The 23,802-nt window shown below is 35.1% G+C and overlaps 1 protein-coding gene across 1 annotated transcript in view; it reads right to left on the bottom strand.

Annotated features, from left to right (window-relative positions):
- The window catches only part of TENT4A (terminal nucleotidyltransferase 4A), an 85,773-nt gene that overhangs the window by 38,202 nt on the left and 23,769 nt on the right, over nucleotides 1-23,802 (bottom strand). The window contains 1 exon segment of the mRNA XM_021004426.2: nucleotides 5,399-5,522. Within this exon segment, the coding sequence (XP_020860085.1) occupies nucleotides 5,399-5,522 (124 nt within the window).

Here is a 23,802-nt window from a genome sequence, read left to right as displayed (position 1 = left end):
TTGATAATAGTGTATAACTGACAAAGATTTTCTGAATTATTTCTTTTAATAAATATCTAAATGCCTATTATGTTCAAGGTACTGTGCAAGGCATTAAGGATTTACACCACCACAACCAAAGGGGGGAAAAGCCACCAGTCCATGACCTCAAGAAACTTGCAAGGTATACTATACGAACAGATAATTAAACACAAGATAATTTGAAAGAAAGTGCACCACCAACTAGGAGGATCAGAAAAAGTAGAAGAACTGGGCCTTGAAAGAGTTAAGCATCCTAAGAGGCAAAGGTAAGGAAAGAGTATATTCCAGCATTAGGAATACCTATGAAAAGGACTGGGGGCATGGAATTGCCAAGTTGAGGAAAGAGTAAATAGGTCAGTTTGACAGCAATGTCACTGTGTAAAAGGAAGTAATGTGAAGTTAAGTCTGAAAAATTAGTCTAGGGCCAGAAAAAAAAGCGCAAAATCCTGGACTGAGTGTGTAGGCAATAGGGAGTCACTGAAGATTTTTGAAGAGAGAAGTGATATGGTCAAAGCTATACATCAGGGAAGCTCTATGGATGGTAGATTAGGGAAGAAAAAGACTGAAGGCAAGAAAACCAACCAGAAAACTACTACAATAGTCTAGGAAAGAAGTAAGAACAGCCTGAACAGCAGGGTAGTGAATGGAGTTAAGAGGACAAATTCAAGAGATGTTGTAAAACAAAATTTAGAAAGGGGCTGGATGACGGATTGGAAGGGTATAAGGCTGGAAAAACCAAGGATGACTCAGTTTATAAATCTAGGTGACTGGAAAGATAATGGTGCCTTCAAGAGAAATAATGAAATCTAGAAATGGGACTAGCTTAGTGAACAGAATTACCAACAACCATTTTGGACAAATTGAGTCTGAGAGGTCTGCAGGACATCCAGGATAAACAAATAGCAGAAGATAGCTAGTGGGTGAGAGGAGTCTTGAGCTCTGGAAAGAAATTAGACCCAGGTTTTAAAGCTTGGGAGTTGTATGCATCAAAATAACAGCTGAACCCATTAGAACTAATCACAAAGGAAGGAGCAATAAACAGAAAGGGGAAGAGGGCCGAGCCTGGGAAGAGGAGGGGGAGGAAAGGTAAGAAGAAGCATGGTGAGCCAACAAAGCAGAATAAAAAAGAACAGTCAAACAGGAAGGAAGAAAACTGGGAGACAATGGAAGCCAAAGAAGTACCCTAAGGGGAGAAATGGGTGGCAGTGTTGAAAGCTGTCAAAAGGTCAGGAAGCATGATGCAATTCAGAGATTATTAACCTATGAGAGAACAGATTCCAGTATGTGATAGTGGAGCCAGATACTGAGGAGTCAAAAAGTGAGCAGGAGTTGAAGTGGGAGGTGATGACTGTGGATGTCTTTTTTCTCCAGGATTTGGCTACAAAAGAAGAAAGATCTAGGAAAAAAGAATGAGGAAATGGCATGGTTGAATGAAGTTTTGTTTTGATTTTTTTAGGATGAAGGAGATCTCAGCACATTTGTAGGAAAGGGAGTGGTAGATAAAAAATTTGAACAGGACAGAGGGTTAATTTAAAGAGAAAGTATCAAGGGCACAAACAAAGCAAGGAGGGAAACTTCTTTGTCAGAGACAGGATCAAAGAAAAGGATTACAGCATAAGAGAGAATTCAGACTTTGAGTAGAGAATAGAGGAGAAGAGAATGTACACAACAGAGGGCCTCAATTTTCTCTTTAAAGTCGGGGGGGGGGGCAGAGCCAAGATAGCAGAAAAAAAATAGGGATTCATTTGAGCTACCCCACAAACCCCTCCAACTACCTGTAAAAAATGACTCTAAACAAATTCCAGAGCAGCAGAACCCACAAAAAGACAGAGTGAAACAAATTTCTAGCCGAAGACAACCTGTATGGCAAATGGGAAAGGTCTGTTGCACCAGGCTGGGAAAGGAGCCCAGCCCTGAATGGGCTGTGCCATCAAGATTGGACTCCAGCAAACCCAAAACAGGCCTGAGGGGACCAAATCATTGGCAGCTGTGGTGGTTTCCAGACTTTTCAACCACAAATGCCAAAGACAACTTAGAAGGTCAGTAATAAAGGTCTATCAGACCTGAGTGAGAGAGAAGCGCAGTCTAGTCCTGGCCCCAGCACAGCCCCCCAAGAGTGGTGGCAGTGGCAGAGGCTGTTTCCAGAACTCTCAGCCTACAGACAGCAAGGGGATCGAACAACTGATCAAAAGGAGATTACAGGGGTCTTTTTGCTGGCACTGAGGCAGGATTCTCTTGCTTTGCACATACTTGGATCTGGGTCGAAGTCCTGGGTGGTTGTCCTGGGGCGAGGAGGAACGCTGGCATAGCAGAGCTTGTAGCAGCAGTACAGAGAGAAACCTCCTCACAGTTCCAGGGCAGAAAAAAGTGCTTGTGGTCACTCACAGACAAGAGTACAAGTCAGGAAAGGAGTAAACACCTCTCCTTAGATCATACCACCTTAGAAAAACTGAAAACTTACAGATCCCTATAAGTATCCCTGAAAACAGCTGCACAAAAACCCCTGAAGCTTGGGATAGTATGCCCCCACTATGGAAGCAGAGCCCTAACTTAACAAAGAGTTAAAAAGTCAAGTAATTGGCTGGGAAAATGAGCAAACAAAAGAAAAAAACTCAGACTACAGAATCTTATTTTGGTGATAAAGAAGATCAAAACATACACTCAAAAGAAGACAACAAAATCAAAGCTCCTACATCCAAAGCCTCCAAGAAAAATACAAATCGGTCTCAAGCCATGGAAGAGCTCAAGAAGGATTTTGAAAGAGAAGTAGAGGAAAAATTGGGAAGAGAAATAAGAGTTACGCAAGAAAATCATGAAAAACAAGTCAATAACTTGCTAAAGGAGACCCAAAAAAATACTGAGGAAATAACTTTAAAAAAATAGACTAGAACAAATGGCAAAAGAGGTCCAAAAAGCCAATGAGGAGAAAAATGCCTTAAATAGCAGAATTGGCCAAATGGAAAAAGAGGTCCAAAAGCTCACTGAAGAAAATAATTCCCTAAAAATTAGAACAGAACAAAAAGAAGCTAATGATTCTACAACAAATAAGAAAATTATAAAACAAAACCAAAAGAATGAAAAAATAGAAGACAATGTGAAATATCTCTTTGGAAAACAATTGACCTAGAAAATAGATCCAGGAGACATAATTTAAAAATTATTGTACTACCTGAAAACCATGATCAAAAAAGAGCTTAGACATCATCTTTCAAGAAATCATCAAGGAAAACTGCCCTGATATTCTAGAACTAGAGAGTAAAGTAGAAATTGAAAGAATCCACTCATCACCTACTGAAGGAGATCCCCAAAGGAAAACTTTCAGGAATATTATAGCCAAATTCCAGAATTCCCAGGTCAAGGAGAAAACATTGCAAGCAGCCAGAAAGAAACATTTCAAGTACTGTGGAAACACAATCAGGATAACACGAGATTTTGCAGCTTCTACATTAAGGGATCAGAGGCCTTGGAATATGATATTCCAGAGGTCAAAGAAGATAGGATTAAAACCAACAATCACCACCCAAGCAAAACCTGAGTGTAATCAATGAGGGGGAAAATTGACATTCAATGACATAGAGGAAGTTAATGCATTCTTGAGAAAAAACCAGAGCTAAATAGAAAAACTGACTTTCAAATATAAGACTCAAGAGAAGCATGAAAAAGTAAACATGAAAGAGAAATAATATGCAACTTATTAAAGTAGAACTGTTTACATTCCTACATGGAAGGATGATATCTGTAACTAATGAGACCTGTCTCATTATTAGGGTAGTTGGAAGGAATATATACAGAGGGCACAGGGTGGGTTAAATATGAAGGTATAATATCTAAAAAATAAAATTAAGGCATGAGAGGAATGTACTGGGAGAAAGAGAAAGGGTGAGGTAGAATGGGGTAAATTATCTCACATAAAAGAGACAAGAAAAAGTTTTTATAGTGGAGGGGAAGGGGGTGAGGTGACAGGGATGAGAGGGAATGAATGAATCTTACAAACACACTCAATTGGATATGGATATCTATCCATATTGGATATCTATCTTACCCTACAGGAAAGTAGGGGGGAAAGGGATGGGGGGGGTGATAGAAGAGAAGGCAGATTGGGGGAGGGGGGTAATCAGAATGCATACCACCATGAGGGAGGGGGAGGAGAAAGATATGGAGAAAATGTGGAACTCAAAATCTTGAGTAAGTGAATGTTGAAAACTAAAAATAAATTTATAAAAAAAAAAAGAAAGAAAGTAGGAGTCTCTGCTGAGGTAACCTGGAATAGGGTGACGTAGGGGAGGAGAAAAGAAGTTTGAAATGATAATCACAGCAATGTGACCGAGACACTATTAGGGGAAAAAAAATTAAAAGAATTGCCAGGCAGTAGTGAAACATGTTTTTTAAAAAAATTTCTTTGCCATGGAACTAAGAAGATTGTTTTTATTAAAGTTAAACAAGAAAAGAATGGAAAAGAAAAATAAATAGAGATATCTGGAATGGTAATTGGGAATACAGTCTTACACACAAAGAATCTGTAATTTCATAAGCACAAGGTACTTCTAAGGTGGAACTCCAACTACCAAAGCCTCCTTCAATGGCTTAGTACCTAAGTTATAGGGAGGTGCCTGAGGCAAAGAGAAATTAAATGATTTGCCCAAGGTCACAAAGAGAAGTATAAGAAGTAGCCTAAATCTTCCTTACTTCAATTCAATCCCAGGACTCTATCCTCTATATCGCACTGTCTTAACCAGAACTACTCCTATCTTCATGACTTTTTTATAAATGATCTGGACAAAGATGTACAAAGAGTACTATTTAAAGACTGACATATTTAAGACAAATTTAAGGCAAATAAAAATTAGTTTTACAGCACAAATGATAAATTTACACCATCTACTGTAAGTTCCTTGGGCAGAAACCATGCCTTAGCCATCTTTTATCTCTCATAGTACCTAATACAGTGCTGGTCACGTTAAGACGTAGTTCAGGATAGCTCAGTAAATAAAACTTTTAAAAAAATGTATTAAAATATGCAATTAATAGCTCATCTTTGTAAAATGTAAAAGTCAAGAAATTAAGTGGTTTGTCCAAGGGTAAACAGGTAATAGATAGAAGAGTCCAGGTTTAAGGGCTTAAATTCAGGCTCTTCTTTCTATAATTCTATTACCACTCACTATTGTACAGCTTCTCAGATGGAACACAGGGTAAAGGAAATTAGAATGTTTGGGGGATTCCTAACTTTTAATGCAGAAGCAATAAAAATAAAAATATCTTTCCATAAGATGTCTGTTTAGTGGCACTCTGACTAGAAAATGAGTCTGATTCTTTATAGCAATTACATTTTTTAAATTTATCTATATAATCACACAAAGGTTTGAAAAAATGTACTTACATCAGCCGTAGGCCAAAGATCTTTTATGACAGTTTCTATTCTTTTAACTACTTCTCTTCGCATAGCTGCTTCTTCGGGACAAGGGGACATGAAATTATAAAAATCAATTATTTCCTCATGAAGCCTAAAAGGAAAAAAAGGAAGAAGGAAAGAATCATTACTATGAGTATAAATGAGCTTCCCAAGATCACTTAACAATACAGACCTATTGACAGCATTATTAAAGCTATATAAACAAATCATAGGAATAATTTTTAAATCCTATTGGTTATTTTGTACTTAAATGCATAAGCCATACATTTTTAATAATAACTAGGCTGAACTAAGTCACACAAAAGGATTTTGTTCTGAAGATAAAAATGGGGAAATGAAAAAAGTGGGGTAGTGCTTAAGGGAAGCACAAGAGGGAGGTGGGAAAGGATATATAGGAGAGATAAAGCAATATATGTATAGATAGTAGGTAGTCACAGAATTCTACTACAGCCAAACAACTCAAAGTCATTTAGAATTAGCATTGCTTAACTTAATCCAATAAACATCCAAAGGTATTTTCTCTAAAAGGGAACACTGGAGAGCAATAGCAAGAAATAAGTTAATTTTAAAAGGCATTATCTTATTTTTATTTTTCTAACTCAAATCTTGAACAATATGTCTAAAATAGAGATCCTCCAAAAGGTTTACCCACCTCCACTTGCCTCCAGCCATTTATCTTTCCAGTCAAAAATCTATGTCAGCAACTGATAGAAGTAATGATGCCAACTTAGCACCACAGATGCCAAGAAGGCTAGTCTGTCATTTTATTACAGAAGTTAACTAGGAGGCAGAAAAGAATAAAACTAGTACTACAGAATTTTTTGAACATGTATTTAAAATTCATGTGCTTACATTGAAAAGCCTGTATTTGGTAAATATACAGATCCCATTGCTACTGAAATAACTGGCAAAATAGACAATATTCTCTGACAAAGTATTCTGTCAAATAAAAAAGGAAAGCAAAATGATGCCACTTTACTGTTACTGTACTACATACAGCTTCTGGTGCTGACTTCAACAAATTGTACACTAAATGAGTGCTGTTTTATTGTTGGTTTTTTGGTGTTTTTTTTTCCAAACAACACTTTAAAAAGCTGAAAAGATGGGCAGGAACCATACTGACAAAATTCTGAGAGTGGCTGTGGGTTACAGTATTTTAGTAGTCCAGAAGTTCAAACTGCTTGAGTAATAAGAGCCAATGCCATTTTCTCATGATTTATTGGAATGAAAATGATCGCAGCATTTTGGAGTGCAATTAAACTGTATAAATTTTTTATCAGAATGGTAATAACCATCAGTCAAACATAAATACTACCTTAGCAGTTAGAGTTATTCAGGAGCGTGTCAAATTTTCATGGAATGAATTCATAAGAAAAAGAGTAAAAGAGCAATGAGATCAAACAGGTTTAGTACATTTACTATAATAGAATTTTCTGTTAATACTTAACAATATATTTTATCAGATGAATTGAGAGCAATTTAAAAGTACTATGTATCATATTTTACATCTAATATATTTATCATTGTAAAATTCAAACTGCCCACAACTAGAAAGAACAATCAACAAATTATGAACCTATAGAAATATCTTTTATTAAGACTTTTTATATCAGTAAGATAGACCTACAGTAGTGGCAGAGTAGGGAGCAGAGTACAGCATTTGAAGTCCTATAGACTTGGCAGCAGATCCTATCTATGACATATGTCAAAGAGAGTGACCCCTTGGCAAATTCAGCTTACCCTTTTGGCCTCAAGTAATTCTGTCGGACATCAAATAAATCATAGAAACCTGTGATCTTCTTTGGTGCAAGATATTCCACAAAGCAATTCTTAGACAAAATTAAAGAGCCTTCATTTTTTCACTTAAAATGAGCTTATCTTTATTAAATGTATTGGTGATTATGAGCATATAAAAGAACAGCTAGGAGGAAATAACACAGGGATAGGACTCAAGAGACCTTCCTTCTACTTCCTGATGCTTATATAACTTTACAGAAGTCACCTGAACCCTAAGACATGTTAGACATCCTTCCCCATTGGTAAAAAGGGAATAAAACATGCCCTACCCTAGCTTGAAGGGATGGTGTTAGGATGAAAATAATTTTATGCATAGTATCATTCATTCAGTAAACATATACTCAGTGCAATGAATATAAGAGCTTTGAAAATAGATTAAAAACATTATATAATTCAAGGTATAGATTACTATTATTATAACTTCAGTTAATCAGTACCAGCACAGCTAAAGCATTCCAGAAATCCACATTTCACTGAACTTCTAAGTAATAGGCAGACAAAGAAAGTTTAAATCCAAAAGACTTTAAAGATTTGAACTCAAAATCAACATGTCTCTAGAGCTAAGCCAAAGAACACTTTTTTTAATTAAAAGTGTTACTCTACTATATACACCTAATTTTATGAGTTTTCAGCAATTCTGAGAAAAAGAGAAAAGGACTCATTTTGTGGACAGCTCGTTGAAGTCAGCACCAAGAGCTGTATATGGTTTTTTAATTTCAAAATTTAAAAGCCAAAGACTATGACTGAAGGGAACTGAGCACATGACAAATGCAGCTTAATTTGTTATAACTAAATATAGGTTGGTGTAAGAGTTCTATTTCATCCACTGGTCCAAAACCTGAAAATTTCTGAAACTTGCTACTTTAAAGCAAAAAGAAAAAAAAAGCCCACTCCAACTCTAGTCTAGCATACCATATTCATACCATATTCTGCTAGCTTCACAAGCGAAAATTACATTGTTAATTACTGCCTTTTTAAACGAGTACTTTGACAAATACTTCCTGACCATATGTCTGTTTGTTTTTCACAATCATTTGCAACATCTTACATGTCTAAACAAGCAATTTTTGAAATATCTTTTTGTTCCCTTGACTCTTAATGTTTCTAGTTTCAACCTCTGTTGAGCTTTGTTTTTTAAGTGGAGGTTTGGGGTGGGGAGAGAGAAGAGATTATGGGGAAGTAATTTCTCTATTTTTTTTCTTAACTAAAGTTATGAATAGATAACTTGAACTTTATATTTATATGAAGTCTCTTCCAAAATGTCATTATGTGAGATGTTACCGGTAAGATGGCAGAAGTCACTTGTTTGTAAACCTCTTCAACACCAAAACCTTAAAGGAAAGGAATTATGTGCTAGGTATAGAGAAATTACAGCTAAATCCAAAAGATTAGACAAAAATCTCATGTGTTAACTCCAGGAAACTTTAATACTTAAGAGCTCTCACTCAGCATTACTAACCTCAACCAACTATAAAATGCCTGCCTCAAGCTTGTGACTCAGGGGACATGTATGGGAACACCTCTTTCCCTATCATAGTAGTGACTTTGCCTCTTCTTCTAGACACACAACTCAAAAAAAGAAGTAAGCACTGCTTTTGCTCAGTCATGGGAAGCAAAAGAGGTTGGGTGGGGCAGGAAGGGGGAATGAACTGAAGAACTGAGGCTGACCTGAAAATACGGGTGTGCAGGACTTACAGCCAAAGGATAGAGAAGAAGAATAATGGATCTGGAAACTAAGTTGGAACTAGGCTTCCCACCTCCCAGCTTATTCATGGAAGAGATCTGACCTAACATCCCCTAATGAGAAGAGGGTGAAGCCACCTAGTAAATCAGCCTTCAGGAGTCTGTCCATCTATGAAAAGGAAATGTCAAACAAGTGGTAGAGAATAGAAGAAAACTGTTGAAATACTATAGAATCAAGAGAGAAAGCCTGAATAAAAACCTAGCTCATATGCAGTTGAACCAGAGAAGACCTAAAAACAGAAGGAAGAATGAATAGAACTTTGAAAAATGAAAAGTCTTTGAATAATTTTAAGAAAAAGGAAAATAAACTAATATTGCCTAATAAAAGAGACTCATGTGGACTCCACAGACATCATGAAAAAGCAGTAAGAAATTCCAGAGTGACTTAAGAGAAGTAAAACTGTTTTTAAAAAAAGAGAAATAAATTTACACCGAACATAAATAGCTAAGGAGGAAAAACTGAATTTTTGATCAAGAATCTTTCCAAAATAATAGAAACTATGAGACAGAGAGAGACAGAGAGAGAGAGGGAGAAAAACAGAGAGAGAGAGAGAGAGAGAGGGAGAAAAACAGAGAGAGAGAGAGAGAGAGAGAGAGAGAGAGAGAGAGAGAGAGAGAGAGAGAGAGAGAGAGAGAGAGAGAGAGAGAGAGAGGAGAGAGAGAGAGAGAGAGAAACTTGAACACAAAAATTCTGAAGTGGAAAAAAATAGGGTGGAAGACTTGCAAAAGGTATCCATATTAAAAGAAGGCACCAATTCTATATAAAATTAAAGTGTTTGACATCAAAGATATGTCCAGTGATGAGAGATCCTAAATCTCTCAGATAGTATGAATTTAACAACCTTAATAGCATAATTAAAGAAAAAGAAGTCTATAACTTTCAAACGCAGACAACAAGGCACTAATCATGAGAATCTACAAAGTACTACCAGGATAAACTTCACACTTCAAATACTGAGAGATGCAATAGTTAAATTTAACAATTGCATTAGCAATTTTTGGAAGCCATGAAGAGAAAATCTTTCAAATATGAAGGTTAAAATAATGTCAATACAGTATTGTTTGGATTCACAATAAATTAGAGGAATGGAATTTCATATTCAAAAGAGCAAATGAGCCCAAGCTGAAACCCCAAATGACAACTAATGCTACAAACCTGAAACTAATCATTGTTTAAAATAAAAAGTATTCACAGCATGGGGGGGGGGAGGATAAATAAGTACACTACCAAGAAGAGATTTATGAAATTGTCTCATAGTTACAGGTTTTTGTTTTGTTAAAAAATGATTTATGTAAAACAAATAATAAATGAGGGCCTTCAAAGGATAAAAAGAATCAAAGAGCCTAAAGTTGTAATGGGGAAACAAGAAGCTAACATTAAAGAATTGCACTTATGTGCCAAGGACTAAATACTCTGATCCCTCAAAGTTATGAATTAATGTCTTTGCAGGAGAGAATAGCGGAGTGGGAAGATGCATAATAGGGAAAGAGGATGTAGGAAATAGAAGGAATAGGTGATACATTAAAGCCATGGGTGATGAGTAAAGAGATGGTGATTATTATGGTCTCTTGGCAAAAAGCGGTGAGAAACAATGGCAAAAGGCAGGGAGTATCTACTGCTGAACAGTATTCTCACAAGGTAAGAGATGTGTAGCTGTGGTAGGAGATCAGAACCTGGAGGGTGGAGTATGTGTTAGTTCCTAAAGACAGTGGGCACCGCTAGTAGTAAGAGCAGTGAATCACAGAATAAGAAATGAGATGATATAGGTCCTTAGGGATTGAGGCTGATCATGAGGAGGCCAAGAAATGGGACCAGGCTTTATGATATGGGACACAGAATGACTCTGTGGTACTGCTACCATCTAACATTATTTTCCTTATTTCTAAAAGTGGGGCAAACCAAAAGGAAAAGAAATGAGGATAACGTAAGGTCTGCTAAGGTAATAATGTATAAATTAGAGCTAATAGGGACTTCAAAGCTGGTACTTCAGAAACTATAACCCCATGAGAGACAGGGAGAGAACAGAAAAATATGAATATAGCCTTTAGAAATAAATCAGAAAATAAAATTAAGAACAGACTAGAAGGAAAAAGAAATAAAGAGAGTTACCTAACTGAATATGGAATTTTCAAAATAAGAAAATGAACAAATACTAAAAAATCTTTAAACGAGGGGAGAAATAAATAAAATGGAAAATTAAAGAACTATGTAACTGATTGAAAAAACTAAAAGTTGGCTCTTCGAAAAAATTAACAAAATTGATAAACCTCTAACTAACCTCTTAAAAAGGTGAAGGAAGAAAATCAAATTACTGGAGTAAAAAAAACCAACAAAATCATAACAGAATATAAATTATAAATACATATACAAGTATGTGGCAGAATTTGAAAGAAATGGAGAATTATCTACAACATAAAAAATATAAATTAATAGAATATGAAAGAGATTCTAATCCAATTTCAAAAAATGAAATTGAATTAGGAACTACTGAGGGGGAAGAGAGGACAGAGTGGAGATCCCTAGTCCAAATGGATTTACTAGTGAATTCTATCAAATAATGAAAGAATTAATACCTATACCATACCAACTATTCTCAAAAATTAAGGGAAAAAAAATTACCAAATGGCTTGTGACAAATAGTTTTACTGTCTAAACCTGAGAAGAAAAAGACAAAAAAATTTAACTATAAACCATTACAACTAATGAATATTATTTTTAAAAATTCTAACAAAAAGACTAATATATCCAAAAATTATGCATTATGGTTAAATTGGATATTCATGGGACTCAACCATTAGGAAAACAACTGATATAATTAATTTAAAACAGAATACCCCAAATCATATGATTATTTTCATAAAGCAAGCATGCTTCTGTTCCCTAATGTTATTTGACACAGTTTTAGAAATATTAGCAGTAAAAACAAGGGAAAGAAATTTAAAGTATAAATACAGGTGAAGGGGAGACAAAACTACCAAGATAACCTCTACAACTGATATGAATAGTTTCAGTAAAAGTAACAAGATACAAATAAACCTACAAAAATCAATAGCATTTCAAATAATACTAACAAAATCCAGGAGGAAATAATTTAAAAGGAAGTCCCATCCAAAATAAAAAATACACAAAACATCTATAAGTCCATCAACCAAGGCACACTCAAGATATATGAAACTACAAAACATTTTTTTTAAGTGACAAATAATTGGAGGTATATTTATTGCCCATGGCTGGTCCAAATGAATGCTAAAAAAAAAAAGTGACAACCTACCTACATATTATTTTACATATTTACTTACTATACCAATGAAAGTACAGGCATACCTCAGAGATACTGCAGTTTCAGACTACTGCAATAAAGGAAATATTGCAATAAAGTGAGTCACACAAATTTTTTGGTTTCCTGATACATATAAAAATTATATTTACACGGCACTGCAGTTTGCTAAGTGTGCAATAGTATTATATATTTTTTAAATGTACATGCCTTAATTTTAAAAATACTTTATTGCTAAAAAAAATACTAACACTCATCTGAGTCTTCAGAGAATAAGTAATCTTTTTGCTTGTGGAGTGTCTAGCTTAGATGTTGATGGCTGCTGACTGATCAGGGTAGTGGCCTAGCTTTCAGCCTATCTTGGCTTTTGACATGTCTCCTTCACTAAACTCAATCACTTCTAGATTTTGATTTAAAGTGAATGACTTTTGATTCTTCCTTTCACTTGAACACTTAGAGGTCACTGCAGGATTATTAATTGGCCTAATTTCAATATTGTTGTGCCTCAGGGTACAGGGAGGCCTAAGGACAGGGAGAGAGACAGGGGACCTGCCAGTTGGAGGGACAGACAGAACACACACATTTATTAAGTTTACTGTCTTATATGGACATGTTAGGGGAGCCCCAAAACAATTACAATAGTAACATCAAAGGTCACCATCACATTTCCCCACATCAGATATAATAATGATGAAAAAGTTTGAAATATTGTGAGAATTACCAAAATGTGACACAGGTGCACGATAAGAGTATATGCCATTGGAAAAACAGCATGGATAGACTTGTTCAATGCAAAGTTGCAATAAACCTTCAGTTTGTAAAAAAAAAACAACAACAACACAGTATCTGTGAAGAGTAACAACATGAGGTATTTCTGTACCAAGATAGATACAGTACAGTGCTTGACAAAATAATAAAATTCATTATAAGGACAATCCAGAATCTGAAAGGAAATATTTTTAAAAGAGTAGAAATAAAGAAGAAATAGCATTCTTAGACCTCAAATTATACTACAAAGTAGCAATTATCAGAACTGTTTGGTGCCAGGTTTGGTAAAGAATACCTGTAATCCAAGCTATTGGGAGGACGAGGCCACCAGATTTCTTGAGATCAAGAGCTCTGAGGTACAGTGGGCAATGCCAATCAGGTGTCCACTTTAAGTTGAGCATCAACATGTGTTACACTCCCAAGAGTGAGTGGCCACCAGCTTTCTGAAGTAGGGGCAAACTGGCCTGTGCTAGAAATGTGAGGTCAAAGCTCCAGACCAGGCCACACTAAATAGTTCCTTCATTAGAGCCTGGGTAAGACAGAGTGGCTCAGTATGTTTTTTAAACTCTTTAGTGAAAAAAAAAAACCAACTCTTTAGTACTGGCCCTGCAGTCCAGAAGACCTATGTTCCAATCTGGCCTCAGACTCTTACTAGCTGTGTGACCCTGGGCAAGACACAACCCCAGTCACCTCAAGGGGGGAAAAACTGTTTAGTACTGGCTTGAAATCGAAAAGTGAATCAGTGGAACAGAATAAATAACCAAGAATCACAATCTACTAACCCAGTTTTCAATAAATCAGTGAAAATAAATTACTAGAGAATAAACTTTCTATTTGACAAGAACTGCTGACAAAACTGGAAAGTAGTTTAGTGGAAATTAGGGTTAATAAGCATTTAGACCATATACCATAATAAGCTCAAAATAGATATATGACCTGAATATGAAGAGTCATACCATCAAAAAAAAAAAATTAAGAGAACCAGATGTAAGAGTCTTGTGAGTAGCATCACTTCATTCACTGGATTTGTGTTCCTCTTCTTGAGTCACACAGTTACTGGCACATATTAGGTAGGCTCTTCTTAAATGCTTGTTAATTGATCAGATACATTTCACAGAAATGGCAAGGTTAGGGAAAGCATATTTAACCAAAAAAAATGATCACAAAAGATAAAGTAGCTAATGTATAGTACATAAAATTGAAAAACTTTTCCGCTAACAAAATTACTGCAACTTGAATAAGAAGGGAAGTTATTAACTGGTAGAGAAAACTTTGCAACAAATACTGATATGAGTTGAATATTCAAGATAGCTAGATAGCTAACAAAAATACATAAGACCAAAAATAATTTCTCAACAGAGAAGCTGTCCAAGGAAATGAACCAACAGTTCTCAAAAGCAGAATTGCAAACTATTAAGAACTCTATGATGAAAGACTGCTCCAAATCACTAATTTGAAGAGAAATACAAATAAAATTAAATCAAAAATGACAAAAGATGATGATAGCTGGCATTTCAATATGGCACTTTAAGATTTGCAAAGCACTTTAAAAATATTATCTCATGTGATCCTAACAACAACCCTGGAAGATAAATGCTATTATTATCTCAATTTTACAGATGAGGAAATTGAAGCAGACAAAGGCTAAGTGACTTGTCCAGGGTCGCATAACTATTAAGTGTCTGACTCGGAATTTGAACTAGGTTTCCTGACACCAAGTCTAATGCTCTCTCCCCTACATCACTTAGCTGACTATAGGAATAGTCAAAGCTCAGAGGGGTTGTAGAAAGAAAGGCACACGAATATACCTGTTGATGAAGGTGAGAATTGGTACAATCATTCTGGAAATTTTGCTAAGCAAATTACTAAAATATCAATCTACTTTAATTAACCCAGAGATCTTCCTGTTAGCCATAATTACCCTCACTTCCCAAAGAAGTTAATGATTTAAAAAATATAAAAGGTCCAATATATACCAAAATATTCATATCAGCACTTTCTACAGTAGTCAAAAACAGGAAACAAAGCAGATGTCCATCAACTGGGAAATGACTAAACAAAGTTTGTTACATTAATGTGACGTAATATTACTGTACTATAACAATAATGTAGAGACATTTGAGAAGACTTCTTACAAACTGATGCAAACTGAAAAAACTAAACCAGGAAAATAAATACAATAATTATAATGATGTACAGACCTTTCCAGTCTTCTTACACCTTACTCACCCCCATATACTCTGTGATTCAGTGACACTAACATCCTAAATGTTCCTCACACAAAACACTCCATCTTCCAATTTTGGGCATTTCACTGGCTGTCCCTCATATCTAGAATTCTCTCCATTCTCATCTCCATCTTTTAGCCTTTATCAAATTCCAGCTAAAATCTCATCCTCTACAAAAAGTTTTTTTTTCTGATCCCCTTAATGTCAGTGCCTTCCCTCTGTTGATTATCTCCAATTTAGCTTGTATGTGTACATAAAAATATATGTATATACAAACATATATAAATCTTGTTTTTATAGAGTTCATTCATGTTCTCTCTTCCACGAGACTGTGAGCTCCTTAAAAGTGGGTACTATTTTTGCATCCTTTTTTGTATCCCCAGTTCTTAGCACAATGCCTGAATATAAAAGATGCAAAGTATTTGCTGACATTAGTTCAAACCATTCATTACCTGGATTATTGTAATAGCTTCCTAATTCATCATTTTGCCTTTTGGTTTAGCCTACCCACTCTCTAATTTGCCCTGTGCATTGCTGCCCAAGTAACCATCCTAGTGCACTGCTTTGATCCCCAACCCTAACTCAAAATTCTTCTGACTACTAAATAAACTCCTGGATTACAGGCAACGAGCTTCCTCATACTACATGTACTCTCCACTCCTCATTTTCTTCTTACCCTGTCTATTCTCTGACTGCCTTTGCTTATGGAACCCTCATACCTTGATTAAATTTTCTACTCCTAAATCTACTTCTAAGGAGGTCCCTACCATTTTTCAAGGAGCAACTCAGATGCCACCTTTGCTATGAAGCCTTTCCTGATCTCTCTCAGCTTCACATTGAATTGATTTCTCCTGCCTCCAATTCCTCATGGCCCTTTGGCTGGATTACTCTCTCTGAACTTATCTTACACTTGCTTTTGAAACATATGGTTAGCTACTTAGATATTTTTCGCACTCACCACCTCCATGCTATTAGAAAAGATGCCTTTAAAAAAGAATCTGAATCAAATCTACCTTTGTATCTCTGGTACCTAGCACAATGCCTTGCACACAGCAGCTGTTAATAAATGGTTTGAGAGTGAAAAAGATGTACAAAAGTTTAAAACAGGGCACAAAACTAATTGAGGAACACCAGAGTGACAAATATATAAAAATATAGCATGAGAAAAGTCTCATAGTATCAAAACATGATGCGAGCTGGAAGGTGCCTTAGTGGCCATCAGGTTTAACCCCAGATGAGAATGGAGTTACAGATGAGAAAACTAAGGCACAAAGGTTAAGTGACTTGCACAGGGTTAAACTGTTAATAAATGCTTAGATAGGATTTTGAACTTAGGTCTTCCTGACTCCAAGTCTAGCACTCTACTAGCACTACCCAACCCTGAAGGTGCTGAGACAAGAGTTTAAAGAGGTCTTTTTTAGCTAAATTCGAGGCACAGCTTTGTATACATTTGTAATGTTGACAAATGAGTAAAAGATGAATTATACTTTCTATTTTCATCATCAAGGTCAATCAGCTACAAGCTAAAAGGAGAAAATAACCTTTGAGCAGTCAGTCAGACAACAAAAATTTTAAGTGCCTACTATGTGCTAAATACTGGGGATACAAAGAATGGCAAAAAACAGGCCCTGTTCAAGAAGAATCATGCAATAAGTACAGTGATCATTCAAATAAGCAGCTGTTCCTAATGAGTTCAAAAATCTCTAACAGGATGAATTCTACTCCAGGGTAATAACAAGTAGCCCAATTTATTTAGCCTGTAACACTCACAAAAGTGTGAAACAATATAAATATTATTATCCTCACTTTATAGATAAAGAAGCAGAAATATCAGGTAGGTTAAATAACTTGCCTAGATTCATAAAAGAAATGTCCAAGTCTATGATTCAAGCCTACTAAGTAGTAGGTCTCTCCTGATGAGAAGTCCAATACTCTTTTTACAGTTCAACACTTCCTGAAAAAATGGACAGCTATAACTACCAAACAGCTGTCATCTTTTAAGAACAGTGAAGAATAGAAGAGGTCCTACAAGATCTGTCCAAAAAAGATAGGCAAATGTTTCCACTGTCTTCCAGAAACTATAGTCCGATAAATTTTATTTCAATCCACTGCAAATTTCTATAACAAATTATTAAAAACAAATGTGAGTCCTCAAAAAAGAAAGCAATGTTCACTAGAGTCTTGCCAATATGCTATCTCTAAGAACAACCTGCAGCAGAGTAACACCAGTGGCTTTTTCAACAAATGTTTGTTAAAAATACTTGTTAAATAAAAATATTTGTTAAATATTTGTTAAAAATTTCATAGTATTCTTATGGAAAAGTTGGGAGATTATATATAGGCTAGCTGCTAATACAATTTGACAGATTTGAACTGCTCAATGGCAGGAATCAAAGATTACTTGTAGTCAGAGATCAGCTCATCCAAAGGGCTCTAGTGGAGTACTGCAGGGATCTGTATCTTTATCTTGAGCTGTTTAACAATGACTTGGATAAAGGCACAGTCAGGATTCTTATCAAATCTTTACATGATACAAAGCTGAGAATACCTAATATAGGGTCATGATGTAAAAAATAGCTTGACAGGCTCAGGCATTGGGCTAAATCTAATAGGATGAAATTCAATAAACAGAAATGCGAAGTCTTATACTGGGGATCAAAAAACTAACTTCACAAGTACAAAACAGGGGAGGCATGGTTGAGACAGCACTTTGCCTGATATGGGAGTTCTAGAGGACAATAAGGACAATATGAATCAACAGAATGGTGTTGTGGTAGCATCCAAAAAAGGCGAATGCAATCTTGGACTACATAATAGCTTCCTAGAATAAGGAAATGATAATCTCTCTGTACCCTGCTCTGGTCAGACCTTATCAGGAGTATAGAGTATAGAGAGCATAGTACACAGTTCTGGGGGACAATACATGAAAAGAACTTTTTGTTAAGCCAAAAGTATTCAGAGTTGTGCAACCAGAAAGGGTAAGGGCCTTCTTATAAGAGTTGGTAAAGGAACTAGGGATGTTTAAAAAAAAGAAGATAAAAATAGATTGGGAAGCAGGGGAGAGGGTAAAGAGATGTGGAAATGGTCTCCAAATACCTGAAAGGCTATCATGTGGACAAGGTATGAGATTTATCCTTTAGAGATCCAGAGGCTAGAACTAAGAGCAGCAGACATATGTTTTGGAGACAAAAACTTTCTAATGATTATACAGTTATCCAAAATTAGAATGGGATGCCTGAGAAGGTAGTGGGCTCCTCTTCACTGGAGGTCATTAAGCTGAAGTTGGATGATCATCTGTCAATTATGTTGTAATGAAGATTACTTTCAGGTACTGGATGGACCAGGTAACTCGGACTCTATAATATGGAAAGATTCAGTATTGGAAGGTGTGTTAGAAAACAGGCTTATTCTGTGAATTGAACCAAGAAATTTGGAATGCAATTGGAATTATTCAAGAGTTAAAAAATTGTCCATTACATTTGAGTCAGCAATTTCACTAAATTAAAGTTATTGACAAGAAGAAAAGATACTTTTGTACCAAAAAGTTCATAGCACCACTATTTGTGTTAGGAAAGGATAAAAATAAACCACAGGTCCACCAACTGGGGAATAAGTGAATAAAGTACGGTACATGAATGCAATGTAATATAATTGTGCCAAAAGGATACATATGAAAAATTCAATAAAATATGGGATGATATGTATAAAAAGATACAGAATGAAGAACTAAAAGATACTATAATTACATGAACTAAGAGAAAAACATTAAATAGCAACAAAAATAGGGTTAAATACAACAAACAACTAACCTTTTTTTTTAGAGAATACATACTTTGTTTCTTTTTAACAACTGGTAAATATACAAAAGTGTAAGGTTATGTTACCAATACTATTTTATGCACTTCTTGCTGAACACTTTCAGGGACTGCACTTTGTTAGTTTTATTTTATCTTCTCTTGAGTTAAAACAAAATCTATAAATTAACGAAAGAAAATACTTTCTTATGCCTTCTCTTTCTCATTAATTTCCCTGTATCAAAAGCACTTAAAATCATTCCATCACACTTAGAACCTGCCTCCAACTTTCCTACTTACTCTACATAACCAGTTTATTTTTGGTTGTCAAAATATTTCATCAGATAATCATAAAAACAAATCACTGGGCCATTAATACTAACATTTAGAAAGGAATGCCAAGACAGTTCTTATTGAAATACTAAAAGAGGCTTAAGACCATATCCTGAGTATGCACACTCTTGTCCTTCATTGGATACTAGCAAAAGTCCCTGAATGAAAGAATAAAAGCAAGAAAAACTGTAATGAATATTAATTAAGCATCTTTAAACAAGTAAAGCTTCCTAGAGCTGCTAAAGCATAAAAAGATTGAACTGTCACTAGAAAATGAGAAAATACAAAAACACATGAAATCAGATGATAAACTGAGTTAATAAGAACCATAAAATTTTCAAGATCATATTTATTACAGTTAGGAACACTAAGCCTAAACCACACATTTGTTCAGATATGTTCTTATGCAATAAATGCGGCCTTGTTGAACAAGTTGTGGTATATGACTCTGATGGAATACTATTGTGACAAGTAGAAATGATGAGTAGGATACTTTCAAAACAACCTGGAAAGATTTACATGAACTGATGCAAAGTGAAGTGAGAAGAACCAGGAGACTATTGTACACAGTAATGGCAAAACTGTATGATGATCAACTGTGAATACCTTAGCTATTCTCAAAAATACAATGATCCAAGACAATTCCAAAGGACTCATGATGAAAAAATGCTAGCCACCCCAGAGAAAGAACTGAGGGAGTCTGAATGTAGATTGAAGCATACTATTTTTCACTTTTTTTTGATCTATGTTTTCTTTCACAACATGACTAATATAGAAATATGTTTTTCATGACTGCACACATATAACCTATATCAAATCACTTATTATCTCAGGGAAAGGGGATGAGAGAGAGGGAGGGAGGGAGAGAGTTTAGAACTCAAAATTTAAAAAGAAACAAAAATTAAAAGTTGTTTTTACGTGCAATTGAGTAAAAATAAAACACTATTTAAAAAAATAAATGTAGCCTTGAGAAGCTATACAAACATCAAATTCTAGGGCAGCTAAGTGGCACAGTGGATAGAGCACTGGCCCTAGAGTTAGGAGGACCTGAGTTCAAATATGACATCAGACACATAACACTCAAGAGCTGTTTGACTCTGTGCAAGTCCCTTAACCCCAATTGCCTCACATAAAAAAAAAATCAAGTCCTGTTTAATTATGTCATTTTCCTATTAACTGCATTAATTTCAGATATACAAATTTAAAAAAAAAACTATAGGGGTGGTAGAAAATATCTCTACAATTTGTTCCAACACACTTTTTAAAACAAACTTCCAAGGTGGGCATGTTGTGATTTTTAAAGGAAATAATACTATTAATTGGCTATTTAACCTAGCTAATATCAGCTTAAATTAAACTCTAAAGTTTTAAAAGGATCCTAAAACTTAACATTTTAAAAATTATTTTCCTTAACAGTATTCCTAATAAAAGAAGTTAATCATCACCTTAAAAGATAGTAAGACTGAACAATATATTATGCTTATGGCAACTTACATATCTAAACAATTGTTTGCCTTCAGTATACTATCCAGCCACCAGAGAGTCAGAAAAAATGCACAACATAGTAGTATTTGGATACTTAAAATAACCAACATGCCTACCAATTCAATTCTCCAAAACCTTTTTGGGTTACTGTGCCAACTAAGTTACCATTACTTATGTTCATTCCAACTGAAAATACATCAACTTAAACATTTAATTTTCCATTTAGGAAGCTATTTAAGCTACTAAATCTACAAACACAAAATACTTTCATTCAAAAAAGTTAATAATGTAAAGTCATCAGTATCTAGCCTCCAAATTGTTTTCTTCTTCCTAATTTACTATATTATGCTATAGCCTTCATTTTCCCAGAGTCTACACCAGTAATGTCAAACTCAATAGAGTAGAAAATAGGCATATTGGTCATTAGTTGATGTTCTTTTTTTGTCACCTTTTGTTTTTGGAAGGGGGAGGTTACAGCCAGAATTTTAGCCCCTCAAGTACACTGTCAATTATTAATGCTTGATCAGAACATTATTTTCCCTAGACTTGTTAACTTAAATTTTTTTTTGCATTGTGCTTTTACTACAAGTGTCTATAGTTTTACAGTATATCTCTGATTGTGAAAAGAATATGAATGAGAAAAACTGGATTCATGTAACAGAAATGCAGTTTGTAGACAGTCCTGATAGACTACATTTATTCCATTCAGAAAGGCATACCTCTGGAGGAATTAATAATAGTACAACGGGCAATCGTAAGATATTTTACCATTCATTCAAAATTGAAAGCAGAAGTTGTCCGTGCCCTCAATTTTAACATAAAAATGTCATGGTTCTTGCTTTTTAGGTGCTTGTACCTCTCAGTTAAAAGAAATTACAGCATCTAATTCACCCACAATCAAAAATCAATGTGTGAACATGCATATTTTGAAAGACATAATTGGTACCAAGAAGAATCAAACTATTTTATTTGGCATAAATGGAAGTTGACTCCAATTAACCCTTGTAAAAAGAGAGCCAATATATATAGTCCCTAAAACTTAAAAACACTTCAGTCCCAAAAGTTTATTTGAAAAGCATGTGTTGAAGGCAATGTACTTTCTCACAGAATAATGTTATTAAGTAGCGGCTAAACTTATAGGCCAGTCTACAAAAAAACCACTTAACTCATAATGTAGGTGAGGTAGATTACAGAAGCTGCCTAGGATAATAGGGAAAATGCTGGGCTCAAATTAAGGAAACCAACTAGATTCAAATCATGTTCTGGAATTTATTGTGTGTACCTGGATGAGTTAAACTTTGTGTTTCAAGGAACTCTAGGATTTATCTACAACTTAGAGCTCCTCCACACAATGCCACTTAATCATTCTATTAAACTGATTAGCAGCCTTAAAACCAGAAAGATCTGAGTTCAAGTTCCACTTCTTTCACTTATTAGCTGTATGATCTTGGGGATCATACAAGGCCTCAGTTTTCATAATTTTAAAATAAAGGGCTCAGTGTCAGTGACTTAGTAGAGTGGCTTCTATGATATTTCTCCTCCTTTTATTCCATTAAAATAAGTTTTCCCCAAGATTGTGAGGCTTCTTCTCTAATCTCATCCATGCCTATGCCCTTGATTTTGACTATCACTTCTACATGGACTACTCCCAAATCCTTATCCTTAGTCCCAATTTGACTCCAAAAAGCTGTACTAGCATTACCAATTGCCTACAGCACTGATGAGTAACTGGTACGTTAAATTAAAGCAAAATTAATAATTTTCCTCCAAAACCTATACAGGGGAAAGCAGCTCAGCAAAAGCACATAATCAGTAGAAAGAGTAAAAGAGTAAAAAAAAGAGAGCTGGTACCTGCATCATGAAGTCTATTTAAGCCTGATTCTTACCAGTAAGATGATATTGGTTGTTCCATATACACATATATAGATATAGATACATACACATACAAACATACACACACACACACACACACACAAGATAGCTTCATAGGGAAATGACCTTTCCATCTTAGAGTCTGGTATAGAGGAGAAGAAAGCAGGCACAGTGTGATACCCCAGGTTTCAAGAAAGAGATTATGAAGGCACAAAGAGGTCTGATGAGGGAGAAAAGGTCAAATATCCTAAAAAAGCAAAAGGAGATACATAGGAAATTCACTGGCCAACTAAGACTTTTAAAACATGAATACAGATGTAGTCCAAGGAGGTCAATGATAAGAAGAAAGACTCTATAAAAAGAAAAATGTACAGTAGTATTTTTTAATAGTTAACACCCAGAAACAAAGAAGATGCCTATTGATTGGAAAATCGTTAAACAAGTTGTACCACATAAATATAATAGAATATTAATATGCTATCAGAAATGAGGAACACAGAAGCATGGGAAGATTTATATTATTTGATGCAAAGTAAACTAAGTAGAACACGATTTAATGACAATAATGTAAATGGAAAGAACAACAAAACAACTGAAAACAGAATGTTTGAAATTATAATGACCAAGCTTCATCCTAAATAAGAGAAGCAACTCCTCCCCCCTTCTTCACAAAGTAATAGATTATGGAACACTTTATATAGTATAAGACTTCTTCAATATGTTGGCTAGTTTTGTTTAAGTTTTTGTCTTAATAATAAAATGGCTCCCTGGAAAGGAGCATAATATAAAAACAAAAGGTCTCAATAATTTTTTTCCTTAAAAGAAATGTGAAGGGGCAGCTATGTGGTGCAGTGGATAGAGTCTCAGCTCTGTAGTCAGGAGGACCTGAGTTCAAATTTGACCTCAGACACATAACACTCACTAGCTCTGTGACTTTAGGCAAGTTTACTTAACCCCAACTGCCTCACCAAGAAAAAAAAAAAAGACAAAGGCAGGTAGCAGAGAATGAATAAGCATAGCACAGTCTTGTTAGCACTAAAGCTCAGGGAAAAAAAATAAAAACTTTCCTTACT

The sequence above is a fragment of the Phascolarctos cinereus genome, unplaced genomic scaffold (genome assembly GCF_003287225.1).
Source record: "Phascolarctos cinereus isolate Bilbo 61053 unplaced genomic scaffold, phaCin_HiC Scaffold_4;HRSCAF=312, whole genome shotgun sequence".
Lineage (NCBI taxonomy): Eukaryota > Metazoa > Chordata > Mammalia > Diprotodontia > Phascolarctidae > Phascolarctos > Phascolarctos cinereus.
The sequence above is the reverse complement of the archived record's forward strand: the minus strand, read 5'-3'. Positions and strand labels throughout refer to the sequence as shown.